Genomic DNA, 16,545 nt, shown 5'->3' with positions numbered 1-16,545 from the left:
CTGGCTCCTTTCACTGTGTGGGCAGCCACTCTGCAGGCACGGCTCCAGGTGCTAGAGAGCAATCAGAGTCCGGGTGGAGCTCGAATCAGGTCGGGGAATCTCCAGCAACCGAAGAGGGTATCATATTTACATGCTACCAAGAAAAATAAGAAATGATAGGAGACTTTTTAAAAAAGTGGTCAGGACAGGATTCTCTCGGGAGGGGACACCTGAGCAGAGGCAGAGTGAGGCTGGTGGCTGGCTGGGAAGAGTAGGTTCTAGGCACAGGGAGCAGCAAGTGCAAAGGCCCTGAGGTGGGCACCTGCTGGGTGGATTCCTGGAATTCCAAGAAGATGAATATGGCTGGACTGGAGTGAGCTGGGGGAGAGGTGGTAGGTGAGATCAGAGAGGGGGCAGTGGGTGAGATCATGAGGGGCCTTTGGGGTTTATTCCTCTTTCCCTTCCTCACTCTCTTTTACCCATTAGTCCTGACCTCAACCTATTTCCAGAAGAGGAAATGGAGGCTGAGATCCACCCAAGATCACACAGCTAGTGAGGGGCAGAGCATGAGTTGAAAGCATGCCTCTCAGCCACTGACCAGTATTGTCCCACAACTGGAAAGTCAGACTCATCTGCAGATTCTTTATTTCATTCACCAGATACTTTCGTTCCTATGACACATCAGCAGGCCTGGTGCTCAGCACCAGGGCCTGGAAGTCAGCAAGCCCCTTGGTGTGATGGACACCCTGAGAGGGCACTCTGGGGCCTCTGAGCTCATAGCAAAGTAGAAGGCAGAATGTGCAGAGGTGAGGAGCAGGGGCTGGGGGATGATAACTCCTGGATCCAAAGCCTAACTTTGCAACTCACAGGCTGTGTGCTCTTGTACAAGCCCCTTAACCTCTCTGAGCCACAGTTTTCCTATCTGTGAAATGGGGATAAGAATCGTGTCCACATAAGAGAATTGAGTGAGAAGCATGAGAGAATCCACTGAAATCCTTTAGGCCTGGGGCTTAGTAAGCAGTCCTAATATTTTAGCTATGATTCGTGTTACCATTAGGCTGAGTCAGCACTTGAACTCAGGTCCCCCAGTGCATGCTGAGTCAATCAGCTCTGTCCTGACGCCACCCTTGCACACCCCCCCACCCTTCAGGAGACCCTGCCGCCCAGAGGGTTGGGGGAGGTTAGATTCTGCACAGCTGAGCTCAGCTCCAAGCAGAGCCAGATCTTCAGAGCCTGAGAACAGTGTTTAGGGCCTGACAGTGCGGTCCCACCCCTGACGAGCTCAGGCGAGCTGCCTGCCTGCCTGCCAAGTCGCTTAGTCGCTGACTTCCCCTGGAAAGCACTAATTACATACAGCACGGCTCTCTCAGGCCCTGGCTCTGAACTGTCACAGCCCCTCAGCTTTGGGGGCACTACCTGCAGCCTCTGAGCCAGTACTGTTGCCCTCTCTGTTTTCCCCTAGGTGGGGAGGACAGAAAGCAGAAGGACAGCAGAAGACTGCCAACCAGCCAATAGGAAAGCTGAGACTGGGCTCATGAAACAGTCCAACCAGTCTATTCAGTGGTCCTACCAGTCTATCCACTGGACTGCAACATCAGCATCACCTGGGACCTCGTCAGAAATGCAAGTTCTCAGATCTTACCTGATACCCATTGAATCAGAAACTGGGATCTGTGGTTTAACAATCATTCCAGGTGAGGATGATACCTGCTCTGTGGCGGGAAGGTGGGGGCTGTGGAGAGGTGATTATAAAGTAGAGTGCACTGATGCACAGGCTCAGAGAAACACTTCCTCAAATCCAGACTCTGCCGATGGATGTTTTAGATGTCTTACCATGGGATTGTGGGCAGGTTGCTTTTGTAATTGAATAGATATTTATTGATAACCTACTGTTCACTATTAAGGCGCTGGAGCCTCAGTGCTGGGAGAAAACTATGGCAACAGCCAGTATCTTTCCCCAGATTAACTCATTTTCCTTACTAGAGACTTTTTAGGTCTGATTCCATCAGTTCCTGAATCTGGGTAAGTGAGGCACAGATGAGCAGAGAACCTTGCCCCATGGCTGGTCAGAGGCAGTGCTGGGGGTTTCACCATAGTATGTGCTCCCAAGGCCGGGCACTGGGCCCAGGGATAAGCTGACCCACGACTCATTAAAGAGATGGACAACATGCAGGGCAGAGGCACAGTGCTGGCAGTTGTGATGCCTGTGATGAACACGAAAGAAAGTAGAGAAGGAGGCAGAACACACTGGGGTGGGGGAGGGGATCTTAAAAGGATGGTCCGGCAAAGTGACCTGAGAGCAGAGACCCCTATAATGCAGCTTAGAGGAATTCTTAGTACCCAGGAGTGGTTTGAATATGTCACAAAAAACATGCCAGTAAAGCACAGCAGGAGACTTCCCAGGTGGCTCAGTCGTTAAAGAATCTGCCTGCAATGCAGGAGACCCTGGGTTCGATCCCTGGGTCCGGAAGATCCCCTGGAGAAGGAAATGGCAACCCACTCCAGTCTTCTTGCCTGGGAAATCCCAAGGACAGAGGAGCCTGATGGGCTACGATCCATGGGATCACAAAAAGAGTCAGCCATGACTTAGCGACTAAATAACAACAACAAAGCATAGTAGATGCTGAACAAATGGGAACTGCTATTATTTGGAGAAGTGAGTTCGAATCCTAACTGGCTTGGTCGCTCACTAGCTGTCTGTCCCATGTCCAGAGTAAGTAACTCCATCCCTTTGAACTGCAGTTTCCACAGCTATAAAATAGCTGCATGACCCCTGGAGATGACCCACCTGCAGGTCAGAGAACAGGGGGGCGCAGTGAGGACACTCCTTCCTTCAGCCCCCACCAGCTTCTCTCCAGCCCTTCAGCAGCTCCTCGCTGGGGCAGTTGGCTCCCTGGTCCAAGCTGCCCAGGAGTCCTTGCTGTTTTTATTTTTATTGTTCTGGCTCCGCAGCTGAGGCCTCTAACTTCAAATGGCTCCTCTTGCCCAGAAAAATAGGTCGTTGGCAGCTCCGGCCTCCTGACAGGCCCCACACAAAGGCGGCTGGCGGGCCTGCCTGCTGACGCCAGCCCAGGGTGATGGGAAACGAGGGGCAGAGCCTGCAGGGCTGGCGCCCGGCAAAGCTGGGTCTCTGCAGGCTCCTGCGTGCCCTGGCAGAGTGACCCTGGTCCAGTCGCTTTCTGTCCCTGGCCTTGCTTCCTTACCTCTGGGGACACGGTGGAATTTCTGAGGCTTTGACAAGACGATCCCTGTAAACAGGCCTGGCACACACAGGGGCGTCATCACCCTACCAGCAGGGACAAACTCCACAAAGGCTCCCACCACAGCAGCTTTCATGTTTGTGCCACCACCAAACCCTTGACCAGGGTGGACCTTGTTATTCCTGTTTCACAGATGAACAGACTGAGGCTCAAAACAATTTTTTCCCCAAGTTGCATGAATCAAATAGGCAGAGTCTTGACTTCAAGACCCTGACCCTCCCCTCCTCATACTCTTTCACATCTTCTTTCCACCAACGCTGGACAATAGGAGAGGCACATGGTCTGACCTCTGGCTGCTGAGTGGAGAACGCACAGGGTGGGAGATGGTGGAGGACTGGACCTGACGCGGTAGAAGGAAGGGGCTGAGAAGTGCTTTGGCTCTGGATGTGGAGGGATGGTACAGCAGGGGATGTGCTGACGTGTTACACCAGGGAGTTACAAAGTCAAGGACCAAAGCCTGATGGAGCTGCTTCTGGCTCCATCTCACATCTTTCAGGTCTTTGCCCAAATATCACCTGTTCTGAGGCCTCCCCTGATGCCCTCCCCTCTCATCATCAGTCCTGGGCCCCTCAGTTCAGTTCAGTCACTCAGTCGTGTCCAACTGTTTGCGACCCCATAAACCGCAGCACCCCAGGCCTCCCTGTCCATCACCAACTCCCGGGGTCCACCCAAACCGATGTCCATAGAGTCGATGATGCCATCCAACCATCTCATCCTCTGTCATCCCCTTCTCCTCCTGCCCTCAATCTTTCCCAGCATCAGGGTCTTTTCCAATGAGTCAGCTCTTCGCATCAGGTGGCCAAAGTATTGAAGTTTCAACTCAACATCAGTCCTTCCAATGAACACCCAGGACTGATCTCCTTTAGGATGGACTGGTTGGATCTCCTTGCAGTCCAAGGGACTCTCAAGAGTCTTCTCCAACACCACAGTTCAAAAGCATCAATTCTTCAGTGCTCAGCTTTCTTTATAGTCCAACTCTCACATCCATACATGACCACTGGAAAAACCATAGCCTTGACTAGACGGACCTTTGTTGGCAAAGTAATGTCTCTGCTTCTTAATATGCCTTATATGTCTAGGTTGATCATAACTTTCCTTCCAAGAAGTAAGTATCTTTTAATTTCATGGCTGCAATCACCATCTGCAGTGATTTTGGAGCCCAGAAAAATAAATCCTGGGCCCCTACCCACTTAAGTTACCCCTGTAGCCTGTCCTCCTCTGTAGACTAGCTATTTTACAGACTGACTTGCTTGTCCCCACAAGAGTGTTAGTTCCTTGGGGTGAGATTCTTGTCTGTTTTCCTCAATTGCTGCATCCCCAGTGCCCAGCCTCCCATGGAGGGGGTTGATTCACCTCAATTATCTGCCATAATCTGCGTGACCTCAGGCATATTGTCCCTCTACCTCAGTATATATCCAGATGCCCATTGGTCTCAGTGATCTCCCAGCCCTGGCTGTCGGCCAAGGGTGATTTTTATGTAGATGCTGATTCAGGAGAACAAGGCCCAGACCCCCTCCTGGTGAAGAAGGAAGGCTGTTGGGAAGCCCTGCTGGGTGCCCTGGCCGAAGGTGCTACATAAATAGCAGCTGGTTCCATTATTATCCTTCCCTAATCCACAGGTTCCTAATCCCAGGCAGGTCTGTGTGTATGTGCGCAGTGAACAACAGAGCCTTCTGGAAGCCCAGGCCGGGAGGCTGCCTCATCTCTGACCTTCAGCAGCAGCCCCTACCCCACTCCCACCCAGATAGATTCGGGTGATGGATTTACCCAGGAGCCCCACTGGTCACCTTCATGGTTTCAGTCAGATGTGGCCTTGAACAGTTGGAAACTCCCTACCCTCACCTCAGATACTAGGAGGACCCCCAGAACATCTCCTTGATTCCACACTCTCCTCCCTCCAGCCCACTCTCCACTTGTAGCCACAGTGGCCTTTTAAACACATAAATCAGACCATGGCGCTCCCCTGCTTAACAGCGTCAATTATTTCTTCCCTGCAGAATAAATGCAGGTACTTTACCAAGGCCTGTGAGGTCACCCATTTGGACCAGTCTCCCCCATCCTTTGCTCACTCCGCTCCAGCCAAGCTAGCCCCCGGGCCTTTATATGTGCTGGTCCCTCTTCCTGGAACAGCAAATTCCCAAATCCTCACCTTGTTGCCCCCCTTTTTTGTGTGTGTGTGATTCAGCTCCCAGTCTCAGGACTTACCCTTATCCAAATCAGCGCACCCTTCTCACTGTGTAAGCTCGACCTTCTGTTGTTCATTAATTATTTCTGCTTGTCTACTTATCTGTCTCCCCACTAGAATGTAAATTCTTCGTGGACAGGGACATGGCGTGGGTCCCTGCTGAATTTTCTGCACCCAAAGAAAATCTCCTTACACTTCACATACTGCCCAGAACCCTGTAGGTTCCTGAGGACTGCTGTCAAATGCTTGACTTATTTGTCAAATGCCATGTGGCAGTTTTTAAATGTTGTACAAATACCAACTCATCTAATCCTCACTCCAGCCTTTTTAGGTTGATACTCCTGTTGGCTCAGGAAATGGAGCCACAAAAATAAGGTATTTTCTCAAGTCTACACAGCTCACAAGAGGTGGCTGGCAGGATTTGAACAGAGGCAGCACCCTGCCTGCCTCCTTGTCTTAGCACCACATCAAGACCAGGCATTTAACAGGGAGGCTGGGGTAGGGCCAGGGAGGGATGAGGGTGTCCTTGTACAAAGATCTTTAACCTGGGAATCAGAAATTCAAACCTTGTTTCTACCCCAGGTCTTGCTGTGTGACCTTGGGCAAGTCCACACCCTCTCTGGGCTTCAATTTCTCCTCAGTTTATAGGACTGACCCCTCTCTCACCTTGCTTCATATCATCCTAAGGGCTTTTTGAAGCCAAATTGGTTATTGTTTATTTACAATTAGAGGGTCTTTGACTCCATTCCCTCCCCCAGTCTGGAGTCTTCTTTGGTCTGGTGATCAGAGCATTCTCACCCCCATCCCTGCTATTGGGAATACAGCTTTCCCTCAAAGAAGGGGACAGAAAGAGGAATTGAGGGAGGAAACCGGCTGCTTTTTTCTCACCAGCAGGCTCTGTCCTGCCTCCAGGCCTCTGGCTCCTGCTCTCCTCCCATCCCCTCATCTTCCTCACCTCCTGCCATCTTCCCGAAGCACAGGCCTTCCAAGTTCCCCTGGCCCCGCACCTCTTCCTGGCCCCTCCCCATCCCTGAAGCAGCCATCCTTGGCAGAGAGGCACCTCCTTGACAGACAGGCACCTGGCGGGGAGAGCCCACCTCCCCAGAGAGGCCCGGACTCTTTTCCCCGGTTTCCTGGCCGCAGCCCCCCTTCAGCTCCCTCTCCTCCCCGCGCCGCTTTTCCAGGCGGTACTGAAGTCCTTCCTACACACACGCTATTTTTGTACCATCACTCTCTCCTTCCTGCCCCCTTCCCCCTACCTTCACTTACTTCCTGCTTTTTCCTTCACCTCGGCCCAGATCTGAAAGGATAGGGACCCTTCTGGCCCTCGCCCACCCCGAGAGGGGCCTTGGCTCTGGGGCCCGGGGACAGGGCCTCAGAGGAGGGGCGAAAGGCAGACTTCCCCCTCCTCCACTCCCCGCGCTCCTGAGCCGCCTCCAGCCTCCCGGGGCGGGAAGCCGGGACTGGCCGTGGCCAGAGTCCGGAGGTGAGGGGAGGCCGGCCGCAACTTCCCCAGTCCACCTTAAGAGGACGATGTAGCCGGCCTGCGGTGCTGACCTTAGAAAAACAAGTTTGCGCAAAGTGGAGCGAGGGGCCCGGCCTCGGGGCAGCCCCGGCGACGCTTCCACCGTCTCGCAGCTCTCGTCCGCCGGGCGGCGCAGGTCCGAGCCCGGCTGGCCGAGGGAGGGGGCGAGGGGGAGGCGGTTCGGGGCCGGGGCCACCGCGCGGGCGTCTGAACTGGCACAGTGTCGGAGCCCGGGCTCGTCCAGTCCCGAGCCGAGCGGGGCGCCGGCGGCCGGGACCACAACCCGGGCCCGGGCGAGGGTGAGGGGGTGCCCGGGCCTTGCGCACCGCCCTCTCTCTCTCGCTCCCTCCCTCCCCGGGGCGCGCAGCCGGCGGGCGCTCGGCAGAGGTGCCCGCGGGGCCCGAGCCCCGCAGCCTCCAGCGAGGCCGGCGGGAGGAGGGGGAGGGAAGGAGGGCGGGGGCCCCCTGCCCGGACTGCGGGCCGGAGGAAGCGAGCCGCGGCGCCGCGAGGAGCCCGGGTGGGGCAGGTGGGCAGCGGCGGGGGCGGCCGGGCCCGCTGCCCCTCGCCCTGCCCTCGCGGTCCTCCCTCTCCCGCGCTGTCTGTCTCGATCTGCGCGCCGCCTCGCTCACTCCGCGCGCGCTCTCTCTCTCTTTCTCCTCAGCTCTCGCCTCTCTGTGTCTCTGGCTCTCTGCCTGGCTCCCTTGGGTCTGTTTCCCTCTCCTGCCGCTCTCGGGCCGTCCCTGGCTTCGTTTCGCGCGCGCTTGGGGTCTCTCCCCTTCTCCGTCTCTTGATCTCTCCGGGGTGGCGGGGCTCGGGGGAGGGGGGTTCCTCCGAAAACCGCGGCGCTGACGGCGCCTCCTAAGCCGCTCCAGGCGCCTGTTCCAGGGAGGGGGGCAGCCTGGCCGGGAGGAGAGGTGGGGGGAGAGGGGGGAGCCTTAGTCATTTCCCCGCTCCAGCCCGCGCCCGCCCGAGCGCGCACTCACGGCCGCTCTCCCTCCTCGCTCCGCAGCCGCGGCCCATGGAGCCAGCCCGCCCGGCCCCCGGCCGCCTCAGGCCGCTGCTCTGCCTGCTGCTCGCCGTGTCCAGCGCCTGGACAGGTAAGCACCCGCACCGCCCACCGCTGCCGTCCCCAAATTGCCGGCCCAGGCCTCTCAGCCGGCCACTCGGAGCCACTCGGCTAATGTCGAGCAGTAATAGGGGGAGAGGTGCCTGTAACCAGGATTACAGATGAGGAAACTGAGGCCCAGAGAGGGACAGCGACTTGCCCAAGGTCACACAGCCAAGGATGGAACCCAGTCTCTCTGGACTCAGACTGTGCGCCACTAGGCTGGGCATCAGAACAGACCCAGAAGAGCTGGTTCACTGGTCCCTGCCCAATATGATGGGGGAGGCGGGCTGTCAGTGGCTTTCAGAGCAAGGCGCCCTGGCTCCTCTGGAATCTTTCTCCCAGGTCTTATGTTTTCCACATGTTTGACTTCAGGGTCTCAGAGAACGGGATAGGGCAGAGGTCCTTCCTGTACTGGCCAGGATGGAACAGAAACAGGCTATGACAATTGGGGAAGAGTGAGCTCTCCCTCTGGTGCGCAGAGTAAAACAGTGTTTGTGGGGGAGAGAGAGGAAGGGAGGCCAGGGTAACTCCGGGGTGAGCGGCTGCGATCTGCAGATGCCGATATGAAAACACAGCGGATTGTCCCTGAGGTTGCCAAAGCCTCTGGGTGGATGGTCGTGCTCCCAGCTGCTCTGTGGCCCCCCTCCTTCCTCCTGCCTTCCCCAGGTTTCCAGGCAGCTTGCTGCAGCTCAGGTGCTCAGTGGGGCTGTTACCTGTGGCTCTGAGCATGTCTTTTTGTTGGCCTACATCAAACACCTGGCTGTCTCCAGCAGGCGGGCTCTGAAGGCTACCGTGTGTTCGCCAAAGGGTGAGGTCACCATTCAGGAGCCCTGCTTCTTAAAGGGGTTTTGCAGCACCCTGAGTCTCCTGGGAGGGTGTGGAGGGCAGAGAAACTGTGTTAAAGGAGTTGTTGGGGGGAGAATGGGATTTTGTTTTTGGCTGCTTGAAGCAGTGTTGTCAGCAGAGGGGGTCTCTGCACCTCCCTCTCTTGAGGGAGGGAGGTAAAGATGAGCTCAGTACCCACCTCCCCCCTCCTTCTGCATTTGCCTAGAGACTGGTAACCATCTGATAGCGGTGAGAAAGGGAGAACTAGCAAAGAGTGGGTGGAGGGAGAAGAGGGGGTGGACAGCAGCTTCTTTCTGCCCCACTGTTTCCACTGAGCCCCCAGAACCCACGCAGGCACCCCACACACACATCCACACCCCCACTCTCCAGTATTTCAATTATAGTTGGGCCCTTGCTGGGCAAGAGGAAGCCCTAATAGATTTCATGTCTCTATGATGAGTCAGTGGTATCTCCTATCTACTCCTTCTCGCCTGAGCTGACCATTTACACCCAGTAAAAGTCTGAGGCCCTGCCCTGCCCTCCTTCCTGGCCTGGGATGCACGAGATTCTCTCACAAGTGCTTAATTTCCCTGAAACAGGGAACTGGGCCCAAGTTAATTTCTAAATGTCTGTTTGAGACCCTTCTCTAACCAGGACCCTGTGGTTCCGTCCCTGGGAAATTCAGGGTAATGCTTATTAACAAGTGGGCAGCTGCCTTTCCCAGGCCTGCCTGGGAGCACCAACACCCTTCTTATGAGGAAATTCTCCCCCTGTTGCTATAAAAACAATCTATAAAATGGTAAAGATTAGGCTGTAAAACTTCCGTTCCAATCCATTCAGCATCAATAGCCTGAAAAAGTGGGAGCAGCAGAGGGGCCAAGATTAACTTTGAAATAAATAAATCTTAGGAGGGAAGAATAAATTTCTTGGTTGAGAGTGGTGGGGAAGGGGTGTCACCCCCAGAGCTCAAGTTTCTTAGCATCCTTCACTCGGTTCTAAAGGGTCCTGGTCACCCTCGGCCCTGGCATGGAATTCACCTGGTTTGGCTGAAGGATGGGGCTTCAGACCCTTCCCTCAGGTCTCCAAGCATGGACTTTATGACAAAGCAGAAGAGAGGCAGGGCAGAAGAGCAGGAAGGTAGAAGGAGGCAGTTGTCCAATTTTCTAAGAAAATGGATTTGTTTGAGTGAGGAACTCAAATGTCAGGCTTGGGAAGGCGTCTTTGGATTGAATGACTACTAGTGTCTCCGGCAGAACTATCGGCCTAGGAGGTGTCACATGACTGCTATGGTTTCACATGATCACTGTTTGGAGGGGGCTACTCATGTGAATTCTCTTGGATAGGGGAGGCAGGGAAGAAGTTTCTAAAGATTGCTTTCAGCACAAATATTGCCAAAGAGAAGTTCTGAAAAAGAGGCCAGTGAAGTCACCAACTTGTGTTCTTGGAGCGTGTTTCCTCAAACGACTTCACCAAGGGAGATTCTGAGGTGGCAAGGAGGGCAAGGGGCCTGGGCTGGGGGCACCTGGGAAGCTGGATTCTGTAGTCACAGCAGCGGTGCCTGACACACCGAGGCTGCAGGCTCCTCACTTGGCCCCTCCGGGTCTGAGGACCTCTGGGACCCCTGCTGGACAGACTTTAGATAAACTCCCATTCACTCCTTGCTCTGATTTGGAGAAGGCCAGGCCAAAGTGGGTGTCAGGCTTTGGGGAACAGCTGAGCGCTCTGGGGAACCTCTCACCCTTCGGAAGAGGGTAGCATGCTGGTGATTCCTCTGTACTTTCCTAAGTGGTGAAGTTCAACTCACTTCCTCTTTCACAAGAAGAAGAAACGGGGCAGGGTGCCTTGGCCCCAAAGAGTCTGTGGAAGGTCCTTTAAGGTCTTGGTGTTCTCTGGGTACTTTCTTGCCATTAATTACTCCTTTACCAACCCCGTGGAAACTCGTGGTGTGATTCATTCCTTTACTTGCCATCACTTAGCAAGTATGAAGTCCTAATGGAATCCATGTGTTGAGAGAAGGGAGGAGAACCAACATTCCTTGAATGTTGCCTGTGTTCCTGGCTGAATCCTAAGTAGTGCCTTATCTATATAATCCTATTAGTCAGCAAAGCAAAGTGTGAGTTAACTATTATCCCCATTTTGCAGATGAGAAAAATAGCGTCCAGACTAGGGAAGTAACTTGTCCAAGGGGTAAGTGGTAGGCAGCCTGGATTTTGAATCTTGGCCTTATGGCTGGGTAGCCTTTGAGGGGAGACATTTGATGACTTAATCAAGGGTATTTTCCAATGGTGTGAGAGGGTCCCCCTATCCAGCTCAGATAGCAGTTTGTGAAAGGGTTCCTTCTGGGGCAGAAGTTTTTAACTGAGCCACAGTTGTTTCTCTGAAAGTGCCCTGAGGATGGGAACACTGGCAGCCGCTTGGCCCTCCTAAATGACAGCTCCTGGAAGCAGTGTGGCTCCTGTCAGAGCCCCTGATCTGGGCTGCTGAGCTCTGGAGCCCCTAGAGCTGGAATCTTCCTCCCTGCATCTTCCTGGTGCCCTTTGCGACAGATGGAGAGGGGGTGTGTGAGAGGAAGGCAGTCTAAAACTGTTGTATGAATCCCACACGCATTCGCTTGCTGCTTCCAATGGCTCCGTGCGACAGATTATTTTCTTATTTGTAGTCCTGAACTGATGGAAGGTGCCCCCCCACCCCCGCCTCTTTTTAATGCGTTCAGATTTTTGGTCTGTCAACACAGTTCTGATTATGTCACTCTCCTGTTCAAAACTGTTGAGTGGGTCCAAGTTTTCTTAAAAAAAAAAAAACAAAAAACAAAACCTACAACAGGGTCTGGGCTCCCTCCCTGACAGGCCCTAAGAGCTGACCTGTTGAGATGCTGCTAGATAGCCAGACTTCCGCCCTGCAGCCAGAGATTTCCTGGCAGCTCAAGTGTATCAGCATCTGAGAGACCCTGAGATGGCCTCCACTTGTAGAAGCCCCAGCTGGACCGTTTTCACTCCAGGGTTCCCCAAACATACGAATAAGAGGCATTGGGTTTGTTTAATGGCCATTAACACAGGGCCTGACCCAGTTTGGTAAATGTGTGTCTGTGTTAGTTGCTTAGTCGTGTATGACTCTTTGTGACCCCGTGGACAATAGCTCACCAGGCTCCTCTCTGTCCATGGGATTCTCCAGGCAAGAATACTGGAATGGGTTGCCATTCCCTTCCTCCAGGGGATCTCCCCAACCCAGGGATCGAACCCAGGACTCCCGTATTGCAGGCATACTTTACCAAAGTTTGGTTAATGCCTTTGTACAAATCCATAACCTCAGCTGAACTCTCTCATCTCTGTGCCTTTGCTTATGCTGTTTGTGCCACCCGAGATGCCCTTTCCTATATGTCCCTATTACATGTCCGAACCTACTCAGCCTTCCCTTTGTGCTGCCTCTTGTTCCATGGATCTCTTCCTCCTCTGAACCCTCACCCCAGGATTTATCTGAGGCTACTTATTACTTTTCCCTTGTTTTTTTAAAATCACATATTAGTGCATGTTTAACTCTGGTTGACATAGTGGTTCTGCACTGTAGCCTTTCCACACACAGACACAGCCTAGCCTACTTGGACAATTTATTGAGCCAGGTGGTTGGGTTTCCTCATCTGTAAAATGGAGATGACATCAACAACTGTATTTCAGGGACTAAGTTAACCCATGTTTAATGCTTGAAGCCGTGCCTGGCATGCAGTAAGCACTTAGTACCAACTTACCACACGTTACATTCAGTAGTCGTCGTTTCGTTCTGTTTGAGTTTCCTCATCTATGGGAGTGGGACTAATGTTGGTAAAGAACCCTGCAAAAGTCCTTGCACACAGAGGCGCTCACAAAACAAGAGCTGTTGCAAGTGAACATGAGCATCATGTTTTTCCCTGTGGCTTTTGTGCAGTCAGGGAAGACAAGTTGAGCAGAGACTGGCTGGTGTGACTGAATAGTTCCTGGGACTCAGCGCCCGCCGTGGGCACAGCCTGCCTCTAGGTGTCTCTGTCTCGATCCACAGGGCTAGAATTGTGGATTCCCAGACCTGGAAAGCTGGAGGAGGCCTGAGAGAGCTGCCGTCAGTCAGCACCTCTTTGTGTGGCTAAGAAAACTGCAGCCTTGAGAGAGGTCAGGGCTGGCTGGGCTCACACAGCAGATCCCTGGCAAGGCCTGCGTGGCACGCCAAGCCCCCTGTCATTCAGGCCAAGGCTCTTTAAAACCGAGCTGGGTTGGAAGTTTCCATCACTAAAGCTAGAAATCTGACAGGATGCCACATTCCATGGAAAATACCAAAGTGATAATAATGGGAAGCATCATTCCCGACCCCTTACTGGGCTCAACACTTGGCGCGTAAGATCCCAGTGGTACGTACAGTTACCCTGGGTGATGTGCATGGTTATCATCAAATCCATCTGACCAGTGAGGACACTAGGCTCAGAGAGGCAGAGCAACTTGCTCGAGGCCACACAGTAAGTGTTAAAGAGTCCAGATGACCACAGCGCCTATGATGTTCACGCCCTTGGTGTCCCTCCACCCTGACCAGCAGAGAGACTGAGGTGCAGGGGTGCTGCTCCCCTGCCCTCTTGGCACTCCTCGCATATTTTTGTCAGTCAGTCCATCCTTCTGGGAGGCACAGACAGCGGCTGTTCCCAAGATGTGTTTCCATCCCATACTGAAGAAGGAAGCATCTATTTTCACAGCTGAAAGTGCTTTCCTGTTAGCTTGAGTGTTCCTGGGACAGGTCTTTTGATGGCTCCCTCCCCAAGGTGGATTTTCCCTTCCAGGTGTCCTGCCAGGCCCTCAGTCCAGAGAGATGCAAAACAGCTGAGGTGGAAGTTGGCGGTTATACAGAATTGGTTCTTTGTGTCTGTAAGATTTCCTGGCACACCCGTTTGGGGGCACAGACTGTGAGATAGCTGCAGATTAAGCCAGGAGCTGAGGGAGGTCAGGTGTGTGGACCAGGGGGAGATTGGGAGCCAGGAGTGAGAGACGAGCCTGCAGGCGGGAGGGCCGGAGCGTGGGGGTATCAATGCCAGCCTACGGTGTCCTTCAGAAGTGGCAGCCCAGGCCGGAAGGAAGTCGTGTACGGTGTGCTCGGGCACTAGCTGAACTGGGAATCTCTGCTGCCTCTTCCTTACCTTTTTATTTTAGAAAATTTCAAACATTTGTGAGATGAGGAATGGTGTGAGGAACCTCAGCGTCAACACTCATCTGCCATTCGTGTTTCACCTGCCCTTCATTTTTCTGGGAAAAGCAGGAGGAGGGAGGATGGGTAAAGACTGCTAGATATGAGACATCATTTCATCCATCGATACTTGGACATGTGCCATTGTCTAATCCTTATAATGAGCCAAAATGTATGAAGTCCTTCATCCTCCTTTTACAGATGAGGAAACTGAGGATCCCCAAAGCTAAGTTGGGCTCCTCCCAAGGTCACGTGGCCAGTGAGAGTTAAATAAAGCTAAATCCAAGCCTCGGTTTACTCGTGATCACTTTTCTGTCCTTATTATGGTCATTTTAATTATAAATATCCATTCAAAAAATATTTTGGGGCATCTATGTGCCAGGGGTGGCTCTAGGTGCTAGGAATACAGCTGCAGACAGACAAAAACACCTGCTCTGATGGAGCTGACATTCTAGTGAGAAAGGAAAAACAGACCCAAGTAAACGTTGCATCAGGGGGAGACAAGTGCCATGGAAAGAGCTAAAGCAGGTCAAGAGAATAGAAGGTTGAGTGGGGATGGGGTGGGGGTGCTCTCAAAAGAGCAGAGGCCTGGGTAAAACCGAGGGAGCAACCAAGGGAATATCAGGTTCAGCAGGCCACACAGATGGAGTAGCAAGTGCAAAGGTCCTGAGGCTGGGATGGGTTAGCTGTGTTTCAAGACTAGCCAGTGAGGCTGGACTTAGGGAGATAGGCAGTGTGGGCGTTAGGAGAGGTTAGGGCCAGACCAAGGAGGATCTAGTTCACTGAGCACTTGACATTGAACATGTGAGGTCATGTGATAGGATGATCACTGTATACCTCATCTCATTTAATTCTCACCACTGCTCTGTGAGATGGGAACTATTGTTATTTGGGCAGATGAAGAAACAGATATTCAAAGAGGTGAAGGGACTTGCCTAAGGTCACACAGCTTGTAAGTACAGAGCTAGATTTGAACTCAGGCCCCTAAACGCTGCAGCATCCTCATCACTGCTGTCTTGTTTCCCCTCTTACCCGCTTCAGTCTCTACCCATAGCACCTGGAGTGAATCAAATCCTTTTGGTCTTTCTCTGAACTTTTCAGTGATGCCCTTCAAATAAAATCAAATTCCTTACTGTGATCCCTGAGACATGGCATTTTCTGGAAAACATCCATCTCTCCAGCCCCAACTCGTACCACACTCATCTTCCTTCAAGGGCTTCGGCCACAGCAGTCTTCTTTCCGGACCTCACATGCGCCGGCTGCTTTCCTACCTCAGGGCCTTTGCACTTGCTCTTCTCTCCTACCAGAGCACCTTCCCTGGCCTTTGCTTCCTTCAGCCTTCAGCTGCCATCTCACCTCCTCAGAGATGCCTTTCCCAACTGCCCCATTCTAAAACTGGTTCTGCTTGTTATTCTCTTTCATGGTGCTAAATGTATTTTCACTCCTAACCGTTTTGTTTCATTATTTCACCCCTGTCTCTCCCACTAGAATATAAGCTATCTGAGAGTAGGGACTATGTCTTATTCACTGCTGGGCCTCTGGGACCTTATACTGGGCCTGCTAAAAGTAGGCAAATTAATATATATTGTTTGAATGAAGAAAAATCCTCATTTTTTAAAAGGAAGCTCAGAACCTTGAGGTCACACAGGCAGTAATCCTGGTCAGAAAACAGACCTGTGCCCTAACCATTACACAGTTCTGCTTCTGTAAGGGGACCATGACTACAAATCCCTGCCCATCGTGTGAAATAGCTCAGTTGGTAAAGAATCCACTTGCAATGCAGAAGACCCCAGTTTGATTCTTGGGTCAGGAAGATTCCCTGGAGAAGGGAAAGGCTACCCACTCCAGTATTCTGGCCTAGAGAATTCCATGGACGGGATAGTCCATGGGGTCGCAAAGAGTCGGACATGACTAAGCGTCTTTCATTTCACTTCAAGATAATCAGGAAGCTCAAAGTATCAGTGCCATCTAGGATGGAGGTGAGGGGCCAGAAACGCCAGAATTGGTACTTAAACTCTCTCTGTACTGAGCAGCTTGCCCAAGTGTAAACTCCGTGGTGAACAAGCAGATAAACCATGAAACACAATGCAGTTCATGCTATACTCTCTTGGCTGGGATTCAGCTTGGAGGGCCTGATTCAGTGCCAGCCTCCCCCGAGGGTCCTTCATCACACCAACCCATCTGATGCAGTGGGTAAGGATGTGGGTGGATTCTCACTGCTCTGCAGCCTTGTGACTTGAGCAAGTGGCTGTACCTCCCCAAGCCTCAGTCTTCCCCTCTGTGAAGTGGGGGTAGGACAGCCTGTGTTGCTGGGTCCCAGTGGAGGGTGGTAAGGCCTGTCGTGCTCCTGGTAATACCTGTGTTCCATGCCTGTTAGCCATCGTTACTATTACTGATATTACCGTATAGTCATCATTTTCTGGTTGGGGCTCTAAAGAGCAGGTGGAGGCCCTGCTCTTTCACTTACCAA

General features: G+C 52.9%; 1 protein-coding gene across 8 annotated transcripts in view; it reads left to right on the top strand.

Annotated features, from left to right (window-relative positions):
- Positions 1-6,932: 6,932 nt before the first annotated feature.
- Positions 6,933-16,545, top strand: part of SIRPA (signal regulatory protein alpha) — a 43,885-nt gene continuing 34,272 nt past the window's right edge. For 2 of the 8 annotated variants that reach the window (XM_061126768.1, XM_061126760.1), the window contains exons 1-2: positions 6,934-7,085; positions 7,959-8,046. In XM_061126768.1, coding sequence (XP_060982751.1) covers positions 7,968-8,046 — 79 coding nt within the window. In that variant the 5' untranslated portion in view covers positions 6,934-7,085; positions 7,959-7,967. The other 6 variants (XM_061126767.1, XM_061126765.1, XM_061126762.1 and 3 more) reach the window with 6 other exon arrangements.

This window comes from Dama dama, chromosome 23 (genome assembly GCF_033118175.1).
Source record: "Dama dama isolate Ldn47 chromosome 23, ASM3311817v1, whole genome shotgun sequence".
In the NCBI taxonomy this organism is placed as follows: domain Eukaryota; kingdom Metazoa; phylum Chordata; class Mammalia; order Artiodactyla; family Cervidae; genus Dama; species Dama dama.
This window is presented reverse-complemented; position numbering and strand designations above follow the sequence as displayed.